At 40.6% G+C, this 23686-nt stretch overlaps 2 protein-coding genes across 3 annotated transcripts in view; one reads left to right on the top strand and one right to left on the bottom strand.

Moving 5' to 3' along the window:
• LOC6549295 overlaps positions 1 to 23686 on the top strand; it is a 39773-nt gene that overhangs the window by 13995 nt on the left and 2092 nt on the right. Inside the window, exons 2-3 of the mRNA XM_001974333.3 lie at positions 463 to 494; positions 13541 to 13570. Of these exons, the coding sequence (XP_001974369.3) occupies positions 13568 to 13570 (3 nt within the window). The 5' untranslated portion in view covers positions 463 to 494; positions 13541 to 13567. The remainder of the gene's footprint in view (positions 1 to 462; positions 495 to 13540; positions 13571 to 23686) is intronic.
• Positions 15031 to 17189, bottom strand: LOC6549296 (probable cytochrome P450 310a1). Of its 2 annotated transcripts, XM_026980501.1 has the most exons (7): positions 17130 to 17189; positions 16439 to 17047; positions 16263 to 16379; positions 16021 to 16202; positions 15738 to 15968; positions 15402 to 15671; positions 15031 to 15333 (listed from the first exon to the last, which is right to left on the bottom strand). In XM_026980501.1, exons 2-7 carry the CDS (start codon positions 16924 to 16926, stop codon positions 15143 to 15145), a joined length of 1479 nt encoding a protein of 492 aa, XP_026836302.1. In that variant the 5' UTR covers positions 16927 to 17047; positions 17130 to 17189; the 3' UTR covers positions 15031 to 15142. The 2 variants fall into 2 exon arrangements, with proteins under 2 accessions (XP_026836302.1, XP_001974370.1); XM_001974334.3 differs by having other exon boundaries at positions 16439 to 17185.

The following is a 23686-nucleotide window of genomic DNA, read 5'->3' on the forward strand; positions in this document are numbered from 1 at the left end:
CACTTCAGCCAGACAGTGTGCAAAATTTTAATGAGTTGGAAATTTAATACCCGGACAGAAGATTGCAATGCGATGGACGGGGAGGCTTCGACTGCGGTAGGTCAGCCCGTTGGAGCGCAAGCGATTCAATTTTGCTCCCAGTGAACTCTTAAATTTTTCGTGTATTTAATTGAAATTGAATGGAATAAGGAGAACGAGTCCAACGGAACCACCTTGAACTTGTCTAGGGAATGTCGTCATTTTATGGTTTTTTGGGGTCTGAGAAACACACCAAGTAATTGAGTTGATTTCGCATGGGGAACTATGTATAGTATTATTGCTTCCGCTGATTCTTCGCACAGTGCGCAATTTCTCTAAGATAAATGTTTTCAGTTCAGTCGCAGTTGATTTAAATGCCTATTCTGAGGAAATTCGCCAGGCAAATTTGTATTAATATTTGTATTCTTGCTCTTCTCTTTGCAGTTCCTTCTTCGATTTCTTCATCGACCGGAAACGTAAGTTCCCAAATAAAATCAGTTTGTCATGTAGTTCTTAACCCAATTCCGCCTTCGGGCCATTTCAAAGCTGACGTTTTATTTCGTAATTTTATGTGCGACTCATTTTCATTATCGTTGCGATTTCAAGTCACATGATCTTAAGTTCCGTTTACGGCTCTAATAAAAATTAGCCGGCAACGAGTTGGAAACTCGTTAAAAATCCTCAAATGAGCGTGGCTTCATCTCGCTCTTTCCCCATGTCTGCTAATAGCCCCATCCCGCTCTGTGAGGGTTCTAATTGTAGTTTGAGTCGAGTCTCCGAAATAATTTACGATGCTCGAAAGTTTTTTGCAGCTCTTTGTTTTAACTTTGTTTTTTTTTTTGCTTTTGTTGCTAAACACTTTTGGATTTGGGTTCTACCTGGCGGTCAGAAATTCGGAGAATTTTCAAATTGCATATGGAGTAGCAGAGTGTTTCTTTCAACCAGAAAAGGGAACAGGCTGATTTATGTTGGTCTAGTAGTCTGATTTGAAAATTATGCGAAAACTTTAAGGGGATTAGAGTTAATACTAAACAATGAGGAATAATCAAAAATCACCAAGAGTCGGTGTGTCATAAATTCTAAAACTATATACATTCTATCCTAATGAGGCAATTCATATAGTAGCTTACTGTGATTAGCTATGATTTCATTTGTAATAAATTTAATCTATAAAAAGTGCCTGATTTTTTAGATTTCCGAATGGCTTTGAGCTTGAGCTGTTATTCTCATTGCCATGAAATTTCCATTCAGAGTCACCTTCAGGCACTTTACGCTGTTTATTCCTTGTCAATATTTTCATTTTTACGCTACTTTCCACTGATTGCACATGCAATTCTCCATTCTCTCGTAATGCACGTATATAACAAAAATTTACTTTATGCAACAGCTCTGGCGTGTCAATTACTGAAGTTACTTATTCAACTGAAAGATGGAAGATACACTCGTTCTCAGTAGTTATTCAACTGTATCCGGGAGATACTTGTAGTTTAGTATCCATCAATAGCCGCACAATAATAAGTTGCAAATAAGTAGTATTTAGAGTCAAGTTTAGTGCCATTTTGTATGGATGGAGAAGGTTGTACAGCGGATTTCTGTCTGGTTCTTTGGAACTGCCGCACACATGTGACCTCCAGCTGGCCAACTAGCTTCTTGATGGTGGGAAACAAAATCTTGCATTGATATGGGAATTAAAAATAGTCGTGATGATCATGATGACGTTCCTTTTGTTGCTCACCAAGTTCTATAGTTCATTTTTTTGTTTTTCCACTATTTTTGTTTATCTAAGTATTTAAGGCTTTGTTGATTTTCCCCTTTCTATTCTGTGGCATGACATCATCCAGCCAAATTGCAGTACACTTCCTTTTGTTATTCTCTACCATTTAATTTATTTGTTTTACGCTTTACGAACTTTTTATTTCGCTCATCATTTATTAAATTTCACGCTTTGGGAATGAGCAAGATTAATTAAGCGTTTAATCTTTGATTTATGGAGCTCCAATGTATTTATTTTGGGTGGTCGCTTTTAGCCAGCGGCGTTGTAATCATAGAAGGGTTATTATTAAAGCATCGTATTTATTCAGAATTTCTGTTTGCTCAAAATTATAAACACAAACCTACCATTCAGCAAATCCAAACATTGTATATATGTATGTTCGTATGTTTTTTGCGAAAACCAATTTATTCAAGCTTAATATGGCAGTCAGACAGGCCTAAAATTGAATTATGAGACGCGTGCCTATTCGAACACACAGGAATTGCTATAATTTAAACTCTATAACTCTTTGTTGTTTTCATTTTGCTTTAAATAAAATAGTATCAGCGTGTATTCAATTTGTTGCATTTAAAAAAACAAGCCAATTTGTCATTTCATCTCTTTAAATTAATTTCAGGAATTTTCTTCATTACCTATATCTAAGATAATTTAACTATATTTTTCACTGGCGATTAAGGGTGTGCAATTTTCTGCGTACTTAACTTTTTTTGTGATTTAAAAAGCAATGCAACATTCATTTTTCAGATACCCACTGACAGGTGCAATCCATACCACTGCATTGCTTTGCTTTAGTTCGGTCTGGTTTTTTGTTGGCCTTTTGTAAAGCTGGCCGCAAAATGCGTTTAGGCCACCTTAATGCAATCGGGTTGTAGTTTTTCGCAAAAAAATACAGTTGCGTAGCTTGGCTAAGCCCACAAGCCAGCGATGAACAGATACCGAAAATTGGGTTAAGCAACCTGTAGTGGCCAGTTGTATCTGTCACCAGATCCACTTCCATTATTTTTCTGTTTCGCTTTTTGCCCAATGAAAATGAAAGCAGGCCTCGGTAATCAAGAATACAAGTGGGTCGAAGATTTTCGCCGGAGCGTGAAAGTGAAAAGTGTGGAAAAGCTGACCGACTGCTGATGACTAGACTTACTTTTAGCCCCAGTGGCCCCATCTCATTACACCTAATTTGTTTATTTTGTTTTGCCGTTAGGTTATGTGTCAACGTGGGAGAATCGCTAGATACGTACAAGTAATATATATATGCGCTGGGAAAGTCCAGTGTTTGCATACAGTGAGAAAAACCCAACTATATATAAACATAGCTTTGAAAACAGCTTATGAATGAATGAATTTACGCATCATCCGTAGATAAATTAATGAAAGGGGCCATAGTGAAGTGGCTTAATATCTGCAAGCCAAACACCTCAATGATATATGGCTACATAGTTTCTCCATGTGCCCTGTTGGCTTACGATGCTTGTTTTCCCCCATAAGGATCGACCTGCTCATTTGCATGACGAGCTGTCGGAAGCGGGCACTCAATTCACGCAACATGCCCCAAAACACGATTGGACTATTGCTGTGCTTATGTATCTGTATCTGTATCTACATACATGTATATGCAGATATCTGCTCGGATCGGCTGCTTAGGCTTTGAGAGACAAATCACTTTTACCTGTTTGCGTATGTCGTCTGCCACTTGGGTTACATATCATCCGCAGATACTGGGTCTCAAAGTGGTGGTCAGTTTGGGCGGTGTCCCTGGTTTTTTTTGGCTTTCTACCCCAACCAGTTTTTCGGATTGTCTGTACGTGTCTTTATTTTTTTCCTGCAAACTTATTGGCAATAATCATTTGGGGCTTATACAAATTGCATGAACAAGGCGAAAGCCGTCCACTCGAATGGGCCTTATATATTTGCCCATATCTATATCTTTGATCGCTTCTATGCACATTTCTGTGTAGAGGCGTTGTCCCAACTTTGGTCGAATGAACCTTAATTAAAGCCGAGATTTGCCGCTGCGGCACGATTTTCTTTCGAAATCGAACCACATTGTTCAGCCGGGCGACTATCATTAGGTTTGGCCTATACCATAATTGTTCAGATTATGGGCGAAATGCGTTGGCTCGTAATGTCGAGCCCAATTTAAATGACGTGAAATTAAAGCACAGAAAGCGAAAATTATTTTCACTGCAAGTGCTGCAGCTATTTGCGGAGAAATTTTTATTACATTCCCAATTTAACTAAAATTGTTATGGCTTAAAACTAATTATGAATTTCCAGACCGGAAGTGAGTAAGTAACTTTGTCATCAGTAGCTAAGTTTGGAATAGAAGCTTGGTGCTCAATACAAACTTTGAAATGACCGAGAAGTGCTGGCAATAAAAAAGTTGGTCAATGGAAACTATGTTTATGTTTTAACAGAGCTGGTAGCGTCTCTTTAATACAGGATGACAACAAAACTGTTTGCCATTAAAGCCATCCATAGTTTTTTTTTTCAAACGCCATTTCTTACAGCGTTTCGGGCGAAAAATCAAAGTGTAATAAACGACAGTTGCCATGGCAGCAAAAGCAAATATCCAGCGACTGATGGGGAGTCTATTGTTTGAGTGTTGTCAATATGAAAAACGCATAAATCTCCCCAAGCAGGGGAAGGCCTTCAAAAATGAATTCGCATTTGTTCTACTTATTTGCATAGATTGGGAGTTTATGTGGCCAAATAAATTTCGGTGTTCCATATTCGGGGCATGTCACGTGATTTGCCGAAAGTCAAACTCAATTTCAGTGCTTTCGTCACGAAACTTATATTTTGCCCGCACATATATCATGGCAACATCAATAGAATAAGGGTTTGGCTGCTTTTTGGCGTTGGCAAGTCACTCGATTTGTGAACCGCAAATGTTCGTTCTTATCGTTAAGATACCTGATTGGAATGCGGTTCGATGCGCTCCTTTTTTCGATAAATCTCACAGCAGAGTTTTTAATTATTTTTTGAGAGTGTTGGCCAAAAAGGAAAGGAATGTTTCCCGCCGCTATTAAGTTATGCGATGCGATGCGATGCTCGTGAAAACAAAAAATGGAAACTTGTTTTAGGCCTTGCGAACAGGAAACACGCGTCTGGAATCAGGTTTTCTTCGATGATAATGATTTTTGGCGTGGCAGGGACGAGAACTTGTTCTCCTGTTCACACAGGCCCGCTAAAAGGAAAGTTCAACTTTTGTCGGCAACAAAAATGATTTTCACACACGCATAATAAGCGTTAATTCGGCATTTGCAAAACAAACATTCAGTGACCTTAGTAAAATGTGAATTCGCGCTCTGCAATTCGACTCACGTTTCTGGGCTTTTCGGGCCCTTGAGCACAAGTCCATATAATGTCTATATAATCCCCAGCCCCCAAATACGAAAACAAGTGCGAGCATGACATTTAAAATTTGACCAACACTTTTCAATTGTTCCCATGAATCGCATGCTAATTAGGAATTGGCGGAGTGATTGATGGATGGCTGCTCGGATTGACACGGGGGGCTTAGCCGACTTACAAACATTTGGCCAACTGCCCAATACAGCTAAGTTCACACCCGCACACCCCAGGCAATTGGTCTTCGAGGTGGTTTTCCAATGGTCGGCAAAATGTTTTCGGCATTCGACATTCGGCGTCTTTAAGTTTCGCTTTCAACAATTTGAAGGTCTAGCTGAAGAAGCAGAAAAATTTAAGTTAATTGTACTTGGATGGGCTATTGTGGGACTTGCATTGTCTGATTTTAAAGCATTTCTTATATTGTGTTATAATTTTTTATGTTAGTCTTATTGTCGGCGACAGGGGAGGCCACACAATAAGATCTTCTTAAATTTTATGGGGGCTGGTAAAAGAAAGTTATTTTTGAACTTTGCCAAAGGCGTAGCCTTGCTGGTGATTAAGGGGTTACTTTGGATTAATTTGTTCAAGCTCAAGATCGAAACTGGCTCGGCTTAAAATGTAGTGCCTAAGTAAAAGTAACAAAATGCTGTTACCTGTAAAAGTTTATAACTTTGCATTAAGTATTATATTCAATTTATTAGTGTTGTTAAAGTTTAATTATTATTTCGCAAGGCAAGACTCCACCCTTTCTGCGATTTGAGCACAAACTTACCCCCGACGTGGGTGTAGCTAATTGCTTGTGGTTTCTTTTACAAAATTTAAATAAACTCAAGCGCATAGCGTGAATAATTGGACAAAGACAACAAATCAAAGAAAGAGTCGGCTCGGCTGGCGAAAAAAGGTGTCCAAGACCATAAAACATAATGTTTGGACTTGACTTTCACTCTTCTCCGAACATTGATCTCGCAGTCTCTATCTCCAAAGTCGGTGGTGGTAAAATTCAGAAGGTAAAACCACAGAGATCACAGTGACCGCTGGCTATGGAATTTCACTTTTGTTTTCGATACAACAAACAAATTTGATTTTGACGACTTCGATTAACATAGATTTCGTTCGACTTTAATTTGGCCTTAATTGGACATCGTACAGCGACACGTCCAGCAATTTAGCCAGTTCATCAATCAGTCAATCAATCGCACACAATCATTGTCAAACGAAATTGGTTTCCGCTTTTATGAGTTGCCGTTTTATGAGTTTTTTGAATCCTCGCCACTCGCAATTAGTGGCAAATTTGTAGCCAGTTTTCAGTGCTGTTGGTAAAAAGTGGTGGTAAGTGCTGTTGCACGAAATATCCATCCAAAGAGACACCTTCTGCGACTTCCGAACTTTTTGGCCACAAACTTCTTCGCTCATCTCGCAAACTCCCCACAATCAAGGCGATGTTAATTTTACATATTGCAACATTTCGCGTTGCCTTGCCTTTGGATTGTCTCTCGACTTGGCTCTCAAACTCATTACAATAGCTATGGCTGCGCAAATGTGAACAGTCAGCTCCCAGACGAACTCCCCGCCCCCCTCATTGTAATGGCAAAACCTCGTTGATGTTTTCAGTGATGCCAACAGATAGCATTTGTTTTTAACTAGTTTAGAAGCAACTGATATATCTGGGTAAAAGCTGTTTCTTGTGTACTTGTACTTCTTCTGGACTTTAATTGTTTTAAATAGGAGATATTCAGATATTTTACAATTTAGTATTGATAATTCGTCGGAACTATTTATCCCAAAGAAATAGGGTAAAGTCCATCAAGTTTTATATCTTAGTCCTATGATTAAAATTACAAAATGATGCTCACCACTGACTCCTTTCGTTCCGCCGTTTGTTGCATTCCCCGAGTTGACAACAAATGGCACTAAATTTTTGCCATTGCATAATAAACTCTCGACGCTGCCGCTGATGACGCTGGCTTGCCAGTGCAGATGAAGGGTCCGATGTAGCCAGTGGGGGGCTTCACTGTACTTCAGTCGAGTTGGGCAACTACAGAGACAATAACTTTTCTTATGATGCCATTTTTCACGTGGAAAACTTGAGCCGTCTGCTGTGAGAAATTGCGCTGGATGGGTTGTGGAAAAGTCAGAAGTTTGGGGGTAAATTGGTAAGGAAGCAACGAGAATATTTTGGGATAAATCTCAGAGCTCTTCCGTTTTGGATGGCTTGATTGATTTCGAAGAACGGATTTGGCTGTGGATAAATGGGATTTTTCAATCGATTTTAATGCCAACTAAGCCGTGAAAACTCCAAAAGCGGTTTTGTTCTTTATAACAATATACACTCCTCTTTTTTTTACTTGTTACAATTTAGTGGTTCACCAATTTTATGTGTTTACATTTCATTTCACGCCCGCCTTCATTTATCTACCGATTAGGTAAACCATTCCCCCAGCTTTCAGTTGGCAAACTTCTATAATAAACTTGCCGGCAAATATATTTAACGAAGCTTCCCAGTTTTCACTTGTGACCACAGAAACTTCAATCACATCCCCCCTTCAATATACATCACTGCACTTGAACACAAGTCGAGTTAAAGTTTTTAGTGGTGGAACAAGAATGCTGGGATCACCAAGTTAACATCGTGCTTGGGTGTAAATGGGCCGAAACGGAACCAGTCGTGTATTAACCAAACTAACCATATAAGTATATATTTCCTCAGCTTCTCGGCAGAGTACAGTCAAACTTTTGTGACTACATTCCTATTATTTTACTGGTACAAAAAATGAATCTTCACAATGCGAGGAGCCAAGTTAAAGTGATGAAACTCAAAGCTTGCTAACCAAATTGCCTTTCCTTTGCTTTGCTCCAAATTTGTTAGGGCACCTTAAGGGAGCTCTACTGTAGTCAGTTCTGAGGAAGTTCTTGTCCGGAACTGTGGCCGTGCAAGAATAGGAAGAAGATGGCAGCGGTTGTTTGTGGGCGAGAGTACTTCAAGTTAACCTCTAATTGCCATTGCCCCAAGTGCACCGAGCGGCAATATGCTGCTCATTTTTGTGCCCCTCCGATGGCCATCCAGTCCACCCGACCGCACTGTGCCCCTTCCACAGGCTAATCAAATGTTACATGCAACGTTGGAGCAGTTTTTATTGTACTCCGCCGCCGGCCAGCAACGGTGGCAGCAACAGCGGATCCCTCCAGTAACCCATCAGACCCTTCAAACGCCCCGTCACATACTTATACCTTTCTATATATAGAGGGAATGGAGAATGGAACCTGAGGTTGTCATTTGGTCGCCTTTGTTGAGGGCAAAGAGTGTGTGCTGCCGGATTCGCGTGTGTGTGTGTGTTTTAACCCCATTGATCTGATGATGACTAGCCCAAAGGCAATCCTGGCCCTTCAGCGAGCTACCAACTATTTTGTTGCTTGCTACTAAGGGTATATTAGATTTGGAAACACATTTTCTTATTATTATGTAGCAATGAAGGGATTGTCAAATGCTAATAAAGCTCAGGCTTTAACTTAATGCTTAGCATGTTTAAATATTGCAACAAATTTTAGTTTGTGATTACAAGCTATCAAACAGTACTTTGAAGAGAAAGAATTGGTTTTCAGCATATTTTCAACGATTTTGAAAAATTTTAGAACATCAAATAGTCACATTTTTTCAAAGCACTTCAAAGCTAATAAATTTATCCAAATTAGGGTATCCTAACTTCATTTTTCCTAAATAAATTGCACTCCCTTTGTGTTTTTGTATCCCTTTCAGGGCATATATGCACGTAAACCTTAACTTTATTTACGTGCTTGATTAGAAGTGGGGAGCTAGACCAGCCCGTTGGGGTCTTTCAGTTTTGTGTTGTTTAGCGACGCTATCAATCTGATGTTCCCACATGCCCCACAGCCCCAGGCCACTGCCACGCCCCTCGATTGGCCCCAAAACACCCGCCCTAAAGCCGTGTTAATACCCTTTGGCGTCACTGTTATGAGTCGAGTGTGGGCAGGTTTTCCTTATCATTGTGCAAGCGAAAACTTAATTGAACGGCATTTGACATAGTTAAAGGCGATGGCACCATAAACATCGGATTGGATGGAAAATTGACTTTGTTGCCGTTCGGAAAATTAGTTTCATTGGTGAATTACGCATCATTTGGCGACGATGTTACACTTCGTGTGACATCGAAACCCAGAAATAAGCTCAGGGCATAAAGCTACGCCAGATTATGCTGCATGCCGAGAAAGAGATGACTCCCAATCCCGTGTCCCAACTCCCACCTCCCCGAATCCCGGTTTCCTCACCAAGCCAAATGTCACGCCAAACCATGCAACGCCAACAAATGCAACAACTGCATCGGTTCAGCTGCTTTCCACTGATTGCGAAAATCATGCCGACAAGAAAAAACTCTGAAGGCCTTGGTAGTAGACTTTGGGATACCCCTTCTTCACTTCGGGCTGTATAGAAACTATTTGTAACATGGCATATTTCATTAGGGATACTTAGTATCTCACGGAGGTTACGTCGCCTAGATTTTACACAAAGCTTGATTTAAAAACTTTTCTATACAGGTACTTATACTTGTCGAGATACCCTGTATAAAAAGAGTTGCCAGAATGTGGCATGTGACAGGGCGCAGAAGAAGAGGTTGAGCTCCCTCCAACATCCAAGTGCTCCCACTTCTGCAGCTGCATCTGCAACCAACTGCAGTCGCCGGGTTTCGAAAGCTTTGCAATTTGCAATCCACAGCAGCAGGGACCAGCATCTCCCATCCAGAGTGGAATTTTGTCAATGCATCTGGATGTGGCTTAGGGTTATCAGAGTCACGGAGCGGGAAGAGCGGGGGATTGAGTTATGAGTCGCAGCAGTGAAGTAAATTAGAGAAGGCAACGAAGGAGTTGTGAATATATCCAGCCAAAGGATCAGCTGCCGAGCTCGCTGTGGGCAATAGATATAGATACATGCATGCTGCAACCGGAATTAGGTAGTCAAAGGTTCATCCGGTTCAAAAGGAGCTGAGCCGATGGACGAGCCAACTTGATGACTAGCCCGGATTTTATGGGGTTATCTTCGCAGCTTAACCTAAAGGAGAAACCACTTCAGCAGGAAAAGGAGTTTATGTTTTACAGGATAATGCTTTCAGCAGGAGTAGAACATTCAGGACGTTAGAACAGCTGCACAGAACACTTACTGCGATTAGAAAGTGCAATTCAGCAAGCTTAATCCTAGGAATTGTACAACAATTTGTGCAAAATATGTTAAACTTTATATAAAGACTTTAAACACACACACGCCTATGGTTTTGGCTCATCCGCTGTGGCATTGTCATAATTTAGCTCACCTATAATTTGATTTATTTTCGATCATAAATTAAATACCTTCGTGCGCAACTGTGCAGCTACATGTTCATTCGGATTACATTTGGCACATTTGCAGTTGGTGCACGAGCCTAATGGTAATTAATTAGGCATTTAATTTAATTATGAGTGCAAATTGCACACAGGTCACAGCATCCGCTAATTTCTGGTTACATGCAATGCAAGTGATTACGGCTCGGCAAACGTTTAGTTCATCGCTGTGGGGCTTTAAAATGTAAACCAAAACTTCCACAATTTCAATACATCATTTACACCTGTGTGCTTTGTTCAAATTCAAAATTCTGAGGGGGGAGGCTGTTCCGCATTGACGTGAATGATATGAATTTCAATTTGCGGAAAGGAAACTCATGGATGGCGATTCCATTATGTACATCCCCGATTCCGTATGTACTCATTCCAAGTGACAAACTTGGGCAATTTCCGCTCCACGGAAATGTGCACAATTTAATTTTGGCCTGCGGTGGCAGGGGTTTGCTCATTTTTCCCCGTTTTTTCTTCAAGAACATCTTTTGGCCTAGCCGAGCAGAAGCTTAGTTAATATCTCCATCTGTGTATCTCTCCGCGGAGTTGATAATTTTCCGCTTGAGTGTGTTGCAGACTTCCCCAAGTTGCTGCTGCTTTTAATTAGAATTAGCAAGTCGCTTGTCGTGGCCACAAAAATGGTATGTACTCACACATGACTGGCTTTCAGTTTGGACCCCAAAGCGAGCCAAGAAGTTTCCATATCCAGCACGCCCTTTCTTGGCTCAAGATAATTTTTCTGCCGTGAAAACATAAATTCAAGATGTTTTTATTACCACGCACATTCACGCACGTTTTCCTCCTCTTCTCCTTTAGCCCCCGAGGAAACTCTGCATGCCCAAAATTTTCTCGGAAAATTAACAACACTCGTGGCTTTGATTTATCGCGATAAGCGGATGTTGTTGTTTGCCGATGCTCCCCATTGTTTGTGGGGCGTGGGGCGGTGGGTGGCGCTGCTGAGATTTTGATTTTGTCAGGGCCCATATATATGCAGATTGATTTTCGGGCTTTAATTAAGTTATCTAGTTTGGCATTTTGATAAATGCTCTCGACGCTTCGTTACGGCGGGTAATTGAAAGTGAAGGCTAAATGATTTTGGCCATTAGGAAGGCGCAACCTTCTAACCTTCTGTCAAGGGAATACGGAAACTTAAAACTGAAATTTCATTTTACCCATATAACTGGTTGAATAAGGTAGATACTGTTGATTATTAGTATAATCTTAATTTGCTTACTGAAATACTAATAAATATGAGATAATGGGAAGATGTGATGCCACCCACTCCAACAGCCTCGAATTCGGGGCACTATTTAAGCACCCGCTAAGAAGACAGACCCATAAATTAATTAAGAGTCGGAAACAGATAAAAATATGGTGTAAAGAAGGCGGAGCGGCCGACAAAAAAGAAAAGAAAAAGATATGAAGAGAGGCAGACAAACAAATTACACATGCGACTGGTGGCCGCGACAGTTTGGCTGACAATAATTAAAGCAACTGCACACAGCCGCCAATAACAACAACAAACAGCTGCACGCAGACACCAGCAACATCCTCAAACATCCGCCCTCTGTCCTCGGAACACAGATGATCTATATATGGATGTGGATGCACCTACATACGTATACTACATGTGCAGTTTGAAGGGCGGCAGGCGGATGCGGCACGCAGGCATCATGCAACTCCATGCGGCAATTATGTGAATGCAGCGCACACAAATTGAAAAAGTAAACCGACTGAATCCGCAGACAGTGTGCCCTCTTTAAAAGGAACTTATTTAGAGCTGTAGTGTAAAGTAACCAGTCTTATGAACAGCATATTATTGTGAAGCTCCAATCAGTTAATACTTTAGACTTACTCATCCATTTATAATGAAAAGTATTTCTGAAAACGTCACACTTAAACCAAATGCATTAATAGTGCACTGGTTTCAGTCTCACACAATACAAATTTATATTTATTTAAGTATGGAAGTAACACTGTTGAGTAAAACGAATAATTTTCTGAAATTTCTTCGTATTCTTCAAGCTCTTGGTAACCATAATCTTTGTACATGACAACCACGCAGACCAACACCCTAGCCGGCTTTAATTGTTAAACAAATATGCATAAAAAACAAGAGAGAGCACAATTAAAGGCCAAACATTTACTTGGTTTTATTACTGCTGACCTCCGAGGTCGTCAGTTACTTTATCTTTTTTTGGGGCAAAGTTGGGTGAATTCTTGTGTGAGGTGGAGAAGTGTGAGAGGGTTACATATATATAAGCTCATGAGATGACCGCCACTTAAATTGTTTTCTTAGCCATGCAAGTGGGAAAGTTTTTGAACGAAAAATGTTCTCATCCAATTAGCGAAGATAATTGCAGTTGTCAGAAAAGAGCAGAACAAATTTTTGAAATTAAAGGCGGTATAATTTTTATATTATTAAAGAAAATAAAGACCATGCGAAAAAATGTTCGTGCTTTTTTAGTAGAAGAAAGCCAAAGTGGCAATTTTTGTAAATTTTCTTCATTTTAAGCATTTTTTTATATTATTTACGTAACTTTGCTCAGCTATTGAAAACTGCTTTCAAGTCAAAGCTACAATAATAGCCCAATTATTTATGAGAGCCTCTTTGTTATGTAAAGAAATTTCTGTTTTTATTATGCAAATATTTGGCATATTTGTGGGCCTAAATTGAACGATACAAAACGCTCAAGTTTCCGTTTGTCTAGCGCATAACAAATAATTCCCCTAGTTAAGCCACTTAAATGCTTTTAAAGTGATTTTACCTAAGCAGTCTAGAGTGTTGCACAACTTTGGCTAGGCAAAAACAATAAAAGCCAAGCCGAAGTCATATGTCAATAGGCTAATTAAAGGGGACAGCAGCGATCTGTTGATTGTTTGTAACAAATGTATCTCAAACATTGTGCTTTCAGTTCAATTGCAATCTGGTTCGGCTTGCCATCTAAAGTTCAATAGCACAGCACCATAAATGTACACGTGATTAATCGATGCCATTTTTGTTTCTCTATCTCCTTGCAGTTAACCCCGAAAACAGATCTTGAAATTATGGTAAGTTAATAACCCTAATTGGACAACAACTTTACATGGGAATTAGCAGTGCACGGAGCATGTCCCATGGGTGAAATAAATCATAATTTATGCTAGGAAAAAAGAAAATTGTATACTCTTCGCAGTGCATAATTTATGCACAACTTTTTAAACTGGAATTGTGCGGTTTTTCGGGCGAGGCTGCCGCTTCGAGCGCTTAATGCGGAATGAGTAATGTTAAAATGTAACCAGGACAATGGCAGCCAAGATTGCGCCAAAGGGAGTTGCCACCGAATCTCCATCGCCGTCTTCCGGCCATCTCCCCCCTCATGCAATTTATATTCGACACTTGGCCCGCCTGTTGCGAACTGGGTCAAAACATGTGAAGAGCACCACTTGCTCCTGTTGTCGTAGTCGTGCCAGTGGATTTTATCATCCTATTCCGGCTCGGGCTTAAAATTGTCCACGGGCTGGCTGCCCCTTGACTCTTACAACCCAAGCCCTGTTCGTTTGATTGAATTTCAAATTTCAATTTTAATACTTCGGCCGGAGCAGGAGTCGTAAAGTTTGGCGTTGATTTCGGACTCTTTCCGGGTCATTTGTGCCGGAAAGCTTAGCCCCAGCTCAGGCTCAATTAGTTTGATGGCGTTTCGTTTTTGGTTGCTGGCGTGGGGCCGGCCGAAAGTTTTCATTAATGTAAAACACTTTACGCACTCATTAGAGTCATTTGTTTGTGACATCTCTATCTCGCATTCCGTTGCCCGGTCCGGTCTGTGGATGATAAATGTGTCCATAATGCGGCCTAATTGCGGCATCATTAGAGGCGCCTTTCGGCCCTGATTGCCACTCCTGCGAGCATACTCGAACTGGATTGGCACACTGAGAGAAAGTACACTACTTGCCAAATGGGGGGTAATGGTGATTTTTATGTGAAGCTAATGTTTGAGAGCAACTTCTATCTATTGCCGTAAAACTGCATCACATATTTCTGTACCATGTTTGGATGTCCAGTCAACTTTTTTCCCGAAGTGTTGGGCAGCAAATTGAGCACTTGAAGTGGACAGACGGACTTGACTTAAGCACACATATTTCGGGAGACAAGAGATGGGGCTCGGATATTGGCATTGGTATCCAGGCGGCTGTCATGTTGGATTGGCAACAAAGCAAATCAAATTTAATGATAAACTCAAATGGAAGCACATGTCTTTTCCGCCCGAGATGATATCTGCCATCTATGCCATCCCCCCACCTATCTCGCTCTCCAGAATCGGGTCTTTATATCCGTGTTGGCGTAAACAACGACGGGGCACATAGGAATGACTAATTTAATGCGTCGAGTTTGGCGTTGTGTGACGTTACGTATACGCACCGTGAGCCCCGGGACCTTTTGGCATTTTGCAAAGTTAACGAAGCGAACGAAGCAAACAAGACCAGACATATACAAAGGCAACAACAACAACAAGGACGAGAAGGGGAAACTGTGGCCATAATATACTGAATTTTATTTATAGCATAATTTCAGGTGTCGCGCACACACGACAAAGTGTTGAAAAAGATGCTCAAATTAAAGAACTTAACTTGGCTTAACTTAGTTTAGCTGTAAAATTTCGGTTTTATTTCGCGTCTCTTCAATTTGACTTTTAGTCCATCCTTTGTGTGTATAAAAGGAGCTGGTCGGTGGGAAACTTTAAGGCCTTTCACCTGCTTCGGATCCAATTCCAAATGAAAGTTTTGGAGTAGTTTGATCAGGGCAACCTTAATTACCAACTTGGCAAAGTTCTGTCCTGTAATTAGGATAAGAAAATATTGTTTGAATATTTCTAGGATAGTTTGCACCGCAGTTTGAACATACCCACGCACTGGGATCCGCCAATGCCAAATCCAATAAAAACATTGCTCGTTGTCCTATCTTCACATTGGTCCACATCATTGCCAGTTTGCAGATACCGAAGTGGCTTGTATTTCATTGGCTCACTGAAATACTTTTCATCTCTGTGCATGGCTAGTAAAGGCACCATCAAAGTCTTTCCCTCATCAATTGTGCATTTTGAGTTGGGAAGCGAATAGGTTTTGCGGCAAACACGTTCAATAATGGGTAGAGGCGGATACTTGCGAAGAGTTTCTGTAAAATTATTAGAAGGATCAAAAATAGCTCAAATCTCTGATTGAGAAATGAAGAATAACATACCCTTTAAGCACATATCCATGTACTTAAGACCATTCAGCTCTTCGAATTCAAGCTGACCATTTTTATTGCTCAGTTCCACTATTTCAGCTCGAAGTTTTTCCACTATTAGAGGTTCTTGCAGGATTTCCAAGAGAGTGAAGGTTAAAGTTGAAGCCACTGCATCTAGGGACACTTTTAAGAGATCCTCGGCCACTTTGGCCAAGCGTTTGACGGACAACAGTTTGTCTGCATCTAGAAATGACGAATCAGTACTGGTTTTCACAGATAAAACTCAAAAACTTGCCATTAATCGGGTCCAGCTGCCATTTATCGCCACCAACCTCGTTGCCATTTCTAAACCTGACTAGTAATTGTAGAATATCTTTGCGTATCAGTCCATGATCTTCACGTAGTTCTACGCTTTGCTTAATGAGATCTCGTAAGCGGTAGGTATATGAGGATTTCTGCGGCAGTCGGCCCAAAGTGCTGAAGGTAGGATTGTAATGTAGGTAAGCTGTAGTGGGAATTCCCATTATGTATACTTACAAAGATTGTATAGAGGCCTGACTGTGGCTCAGGTAGCTGGTCAAGATATGGTCCTTGTGCTCAAAGTTGTTAATGTCCAAGCCGTAAATCAGATTGGCAATTATGTTGACGGAATAACTAAGAGATGAATTATTATTAACTTTATACAAGGGGAGAACACTCCGTCCGCTTCTTACACTCTGAGTTCTTGCTGGAGATCCACTTCCAAGAGGCCTCCTTGAACTTCCCCGTCCAGCAGATGCTGAATGAAATGATCCCCCACTTTCTGGACCTGGCCAAACATCTCCGACAATCGTTTGGCACTAAACATGGGCGCCAGTTTCTCCAGCAGATTGAACCTGCGATAGCCCGCGACATAGTCCCATTTCAGTTCGCTGAAGTGTCCATTCGATTGCTGCAGAATCGTTTGGGCCAGCTCGACATTTCGCACCAGTAGGACAGGCCTGAAGAAGCAGTAGATGCCCAAGAGCCGATCCTTGCCCGACTGGTAGGCCTCACAGATGGCCTCCACGTGTCGGAACTCCCGCCTGTATGCCTTTTGCAGGAAACTCCACGTGATCCCGGCCTTTTCCGAGGGAAATCCCCTCCTTCGCCAGTGGCTGTAAATGTGCCGAACCGAGAGGAATACCGCCGAATATAGCAGAATAGGCAACAGCAGCCACATTGTGTCGATGATGTTGCGACTTCGGAGTGCCCTGACAGACTGGTGCCTGCGATCTGGAAAACTAAAGCCGATTCTGAGGACGTCTGCCCCGCTGCAGATAATTACTGCGAGTTGGCAGGCCCTGTGCGGATGATAACGATAATGATAATGATATTGATAATGATGAAGATGCCAAACGAAATCGAGAGTCGCGATCGACTCACCGCTCTTCTCGTCTGGCAACTGGTAACTGGCAACTGGCAACTGCAAGTCAATCTGGTCTGACCAAAATAACGAAACCGAAATTCAAACAGAATCGGGAGGAAAAAATCGAACAAAAAAATTCCGGGCATACTATCACATTCGGCTTCAGTTATCTCCCTGTTTCTCTTTATGGCTGTTCTGAGCGGCCTGATAGTAATTTATACAGCCCCTGGGCTGTAGCATGTTATTATCAAAGTCTGGAGCAAGTTTTTGTGCCCAAAAAATACCCATCAAGCGGAGGTACCGATTAGGCTTAAAGTCAACATGAGCATTTTTAAAATTCTAAGAAAGATTCGAGACAAGGTACTGCATTGTAAAATAATTCAGGAAATGAAATGTTGATGCCTTTCAATACTCATCAAATTAATAGGCACTAACTAGTCCATACTACTTAGTTGTGGGCATTATATTGTTCCTAAGTTGAAGATGCAGCAATCTGCATACTTTTTCCATTTTATGTTCCCATCTGACAAATGTAGTCTTATTTATTGTGTTTGTTGATAAGAATATTTACTATTTTAAATCGCAGCGTCATCGGCTTCGCTTCAATGGATTTCGATGGGAAACACTATCAATGAATCTCAGGGCATTGATTTCCATTGTGGTTAAGCATCTCCGGGTAGAACAAAATGTGAACACTTGACAACAGATTTTCAAGAATGGGTAACTGATTAACAAAATCTGAGGTATACGAGTGCTTAATTAATATGTGTATTATTCCAAGTGTTTTTAGATATTTGAATCCATAACAAGCCATGGTTAATAAAAAGGAAATAGTCAATCATAGAAAGCCCACAAGCTCACCGCTCCCATTGACTCACTTCCCTTCATTTATTGTTTTGTAATTTAAGACTTCAGTTACCACTTGGGAGCCAGGCTTTCATAACGATTGGTGTGTCAATCACTAATGCCATTACGCATAACGCAGTCTCTCTTTTTGCCATGGCTATATCGAGCAATTAGAGTTTTAGCCAGATTGCCTCGAAAGTGTCAGTTTCAATGCCCAACCAAGTGAATCAAGGCAATTTGCCATCATCCACTTCACTCCTCGGCGACAAGGGGAAGTTGTTAATCACGCCCATTGCATGCCAAAGTTGAAAAAAATGTAAATTGTGTAAAAGGGTAGCAAAAAAGAGGCTAAAATGCACTGCAGTTGTTGCTGCTGTTGCTGCTGCTGCTGTTGTCGCACCGGAGGCAATTTTCCACAGCAATGGCGAAAAAGGGGATCCTACAGGTAACCACTTGTTGCTGCTCCACATAATTGACGGGGCCTGTGGGAATTTGATTTAAATGAGCCCGTGTATCTGCTTGCATAAATATTTATGCATCCTACCCGAAGTCGTTCTACACAATTTCCCACAACTATGTTGCAGTTTGGGTCACAAGTTCATTGGGTGGGCAATTCAATGGGTCCTTTTCAATTGAGTGTTTGCCAAAAGCAATTTCAATATTGCCTTATTGGGTTGGCAGACTCCAGCCGATGGCTTCTGCCAACTCATGACAGCAACAGCTTGTTGCCGTGGCTCATCAGCAACATGGCTAGCAGCAACATCAGCCACATCAGCCGCAGCAGCAACAGTCGCAGCCGCAACAGCAGCAAGTCATGCCACAAATTGAATGAAGTTGCCAAATACAAGTACAGGAGGCTGTTTTTGAGGCAATTGAATGACTTGGCAGATCCTGGAGGTGCACAAAATATTGCACAAATATAATTATTTAAGTCTGGCAAGAATATTCTGAAGTCTTTTTAGCAAACGTCATCGTGATGTTATGCGCAATGGGTTTCAAATTAAATGTTTAAAATTTAACCAGAAAAATGAATACACGTAATTACAGAGACTAAACTCGATGAAACCATGATTTCCACTTTTATTATTCGTTCGTGGAAATAAATTTAAATTAAAACGTTAATAACCTATCCAATATATCATTAAATTATTCGCTCATTACTTTATAACACAATCAACCTAAACTAAATTTAAATCAATAAATATGTGCATTACCGCCACTTGAAAGCTGCAGAAAAACGTTAAGCAGCTCATTCGGATTTGGATTTTTTCTAGCTTTTTGTAAAGCTTTTTAATTTTTTATTGGTCATATCCGCCCTCTCAAGCCATATTTATTGGCTTTTAGTCACCAAAGTGAACAAATGCTTATAAATGCCTGTGATTCACAATGTTCACGTACACGAAGTCGTAAAGCATTTGTTTTACATTAAGTCATAAAGCGTTTGTTTTGCATTATTGCCAACAGACACGTGTCAATTCACTTTCATGTGCTGTTCGTTTTCCCACAGATAAAATCTAATTATTCCACGACTCGTTGAAATAAAGCTGTATATATTTCCCTACTAAATACACGGTTCTGCTGTGCGTTTTTCCACCGAATTATTACGTAAATATTGTGTTCGCCATTTCAATTTGGTCATAAATCCAAACTTGTTCCCCAGAGCGCAATGAAACTTGAGTGATGACCACAATGCATGTAGAGAAATGTGGCGTAAATATACAACATAAATTGGGAAATCTAAACAAGAATTGTAAATATTCTTTTTGTAATGTAAAGCTTGTTTACAAATCCGTTTTAGAAATTAGTTCTTTCAATGCCTTATATCAGCAATATGAAAAGTTCGGGCGCAATCATATCAGTATTATTTATTATTATTTGGTATTAGGGTCTATAATTTTTCTTTTTTCTTTTATTAATAAAACTGGCTTTTGAAAACGTTTTTATTTTATTTAAGTGCAGATGCGACGCAAAAGAAACTTGTTAGTCACTTGAAGGCGATAGTCTGGAGCTTCTTTCACCGCCCCTCCATCGTTTTGCGAGAATTTCCCTGAACAATGGCAAAGCTTTGTATGACAGTTTGTTGTTCTCGTCAGCGGCGAAGTTCATGAACAAATGCTAAAAAGCGAACAGGAAAATAGTATATGCCCGCTTTTATATATTTACATGCAAATTACTCATTGGGAAGATGAGTGCAACGGGCGGGGTAGAAGATATCTGGGTTTGAGTGACAAATTTGCATGTTTATGCGAAAAAATATTCGTTTGTTGTTATGAAAATTTTCCGTTTTCTACGCTTTTTGTCGTTTTTCATGTGTTGGCAACGCAGGGAATGTGGTATTTCGCGATCTGCGGCCACGCCAACTTATTTCCCTCGTCTGCATTTGAAATTGAAGTTGGCTTCCAGAGACGGAGATGTAGATGTCATCAGAATGCGTCGCGCAAATTTGGGTTTTAATAACAAATTCAATTTGACTTGAAGCAGTTTTTGATCCACATACGTGCGCACTGCGCAGCCACAGCGATAATTGCTTGTCCTCGGAAAATGGAAAGGAGCCAGCAAAACGAGAGGTCAGGCGAGACGAGAGGCTTTGTGCATTTTAATTGAATTTTTCCCCGCATTTTCCTGCTACTAGCCGCTGTATGTGCATGCTGAATTATTTTGTTTGCCGCCGACCGTCACAGAAAAAATTAAATCACAGCACGTTTGCTCTTACGCGCTGCCACTCCTGCGCGGATGCACTTGAGTGAGTTTCCATAAAGCGCAGGTCTGGGGAAAACAAACTGGAAACAAATCAGAAATTAACATAAAGGCCTCAGAGCCAACCAACCAACCAACCTGTATCTGTTGCTCATTCCTTTGTTGATCCACTTTTTTGAGCTGGGCATTGTTAGGCGGCCACGCCCACCGCCCACCGCCCAGCTAACGGTTTCAATTGTAGTACATCCACGGCAATTTGTTTGATTTCCCCCTGACTTTGCTGACATGTCCAACATTTTCACTGACCTGTCCCACGATGAAAAGCCTTGGCTGTGTGGGATTTTCCAGCCTCTTCCAGCACACAGAGGAAATTCATATTGGTTTCTTCTTACTGGTTCCGTATAATCCGAAGTTTCAGATCGCTGGTCTTTTGGGAAAGCCGTTGCTGGTGCTTAGTAATCTTTTAGGTAGCTCTTAGTATTTTATTTTACAATCATGGCATTCTCTACTCTCAATGTTTTCGGTGCAGGCGTCTATTGACATCTGAAATTACTTTTTGGCCCCACCCACATTTGATTTATTTCGTTTATTTCTTACGCCTGTCAATTTCAAACATTTGTCATTTGACACAAATAAAGTGAAATATGAAATTTTGTGACAGTTCTTCAAACATGTTTTCACCAAAAATCCCCCGGGGCTTTGGTTAGACTCCCTCGCTTGACCTGCAAATGATTTTTGATATTTAAACCGGTTTTCGTTTTTGGTTTTAAATCATGTTCATTCATTTCTTCGTTTTATTTAAATTCAAACTGCAAGTAGGCATTTTCATTTATTTGTGCCAGCCGCTGTACTCTTTCTCCCACATTAAAATTTAAATTCATATCGACCATTTTTCTTACCAATTTTCCACAAAACCCACAAATTAAAATGAATTGAGCAAATTTGTTTGGGTACATAAAGTATTATTGCCATAAATAACAGCAAGCCTTTTGCTCGCTTTATTTTTCTCCCTATTCGCTTGTTGGTTTCTGCCGATTATTAGCTAAAGTACACACGCGGCCATTAATAAAATCCGAAATCATGGCAAACGGGTAGAACAAAAATTACGCATACGCCGCGTGGTACGATACAAACTTGACATTGAACTTGCCGCTGGCCGTTCGATATTCGGAAGGCCATTCGAGGACGGGTGGCGACAGTTTTGGGTGACATTAAATATTCATTTGTCAGTCGTTTGCCTTGGCAACAATAAAAAGTGGCCCCAACAGGGCCGAGAAAAGATATGGCGAAAAAGGGACAATATTTTTAATTGTTGGACCAAAATGTTCGATATAAATAGAACGAACGTCCCTCTGTCTCTTGGGGTGCAAGTTATCTTGTGGGGCTGTTTCCTAGGGACGTTGATGGGTGGTCGTAATGAAGCCACATAAATCTCGGCACTAAATATATTTGCCAAGTTCGGGGAGCTGGGGAAGTGGGGCAATTAATCTTTCTCTGGCAGATATATAAAAGTTTGCGAACAGCAACTGACGAAAATCTGTAAGCTGATGGTTAAAATTATGCATTTTATGCTGACAATATTTTTGTAGAGTACTGTATATTTTGTACTAATTTGCTAAGCATTTTTGTAGTAGATAAATTATTCATATATACAAATTGAGGAATGTGATGATATTTGGTAAGTTGAAAAAAACGTACCACTTGAATCATAATCCATCATAAAAGGAATGTTGTTACAGATATCTCCTGTTGCTAATATTACGCCCCTGACTGTAGCTGAAAACTTTTTTTGGCTGGCTGGCCAGGACACGTAAAAAAACACTCAAGGGAGGAAAGTCGTTTGCCTTTTGGGAAAACGGGCAGGCGACATCCTCGGGCCACAAAAGTAATAGCACAATAAATGTGCATCAGGCAGCCAGAAATCACCGCAGTTAGGAGGCTCCGCTTGCCCCTGTGCGTGTAAATTATAGATAACCGTGTTAATGTTGCAGTGCCACTCCCCCTTTTCCCCGCGAAATGGTTCTTTGAACGGCGACAGCCCCCAAACAAACAAAGTTGCCTGTGAAAAGTTGTTGGCCCCGCCAGAAGTTGGCCGAAAGTGTGCCAAGAGCGTCAGCGGATACGCGATACATTTCCACAGCAACTTCCTGCGTGTCCTGGACAAATTCTGCCATCCTCCCTGTGGAAGTGTAAGGAGCTTCCTTAGTTGCTCCCTCGAATTTGTTGATTATTATTTATGGGTGCTGCCGTCGGGGCATTGACAACTTTAAAACGCGTTCGAGTGTTTATCACTTTCGCTTTTAGCATTTCCACTCTGTTTTGGGAAAATTAGCAATTTAAATAATTTAATTACGCCGTGACCTGCAATTTGCGGCGCTAATTAAAACGTGCCAATGTCCACGTGCCTCGGCTAGCTTTTCAGGTATTTGAGTTAGAGAAGCTAACGAAATTTGAACGCTCCATATTCATTAGTTATGCGCTTTGCCTCTGAATTTGTTTGCCTGTAAGTACACGTAGTTTTCGGTTACAACTTTTTTAAAGGTATTTGCATAGGACGTGAGCTCTTTGAAATGTAAATTTGTTCACTGTTCATGCAAATGTATCATTCTGTGTAGGAGTCCTAATTGGTTTTGGATTTCGGTTTTATTAGCCTACAGCTTAAACTAGACTGTCACAGTGAAAAATCGGCGGAAACTGTGGAAATTACATTTATTTGGATTCATTTTTCAGCTTATTACACACGTTGTGCAAAACATAAATGCTCTAAACTCTTTTGTCTGTAATTATTCACTTAACACCAGCCGATTAAAACTGAATGAACAATTACTCACATTGTCAAATGTATTTAACCATTTTTGATCTTGCTAAGTAAATGAAATTTGGCAAATTGTTCATTGAGCATAAATTTGTGTATTATATTGCTTGTTTACGATTTGAGTTTCTGGAGCGGAAATTGATTGTGTTTAATTTCCAGCACAGCGACCACAATGAAAACGTATATATACAGTTTTTGTTTTATTTTTTAACTTGG

The sequence above is a fragment of the Drosophila erecta genome, unplaced genomic scaffold (assembly GCF_003286155.1).
Source record: "Drosophila erecta strain 14021-0224.00,06,07 unplaced genomic scaffold, DereRS2 tig00000092-arrow-pilon, whole genome shotgun sequence".
Lineage (NCBI taxonomy): Eukaryota > Metazoa > Arthropoda > Insecta > Diptera > Drosophilidae > Drosophila > Drosophila erecta.

Coding starts and splice junctions, on each gene's coding strand:
- LOC6549296 (XM_026980501.1), bottom strand. CDS start 16,926: ATGTGGCTGCTGTTGCCTATTCTGCTATATTCGGCGGTATTCCTCTCG. Junction 16,203..16,262: donor CAGGCCTCTATACAATCTTT/GTAAGTATACAT, acceptor TCCTACCTTCAG/CACTTTGGGCCGACTGCCGC. Junction 15,969..16,020: donor GCAGCTGGACCCGATTAATG/GCAAGTTTTTGA, acceptor CGTCATTTCTAG/ATGCAGACAAACTGTTGTCC.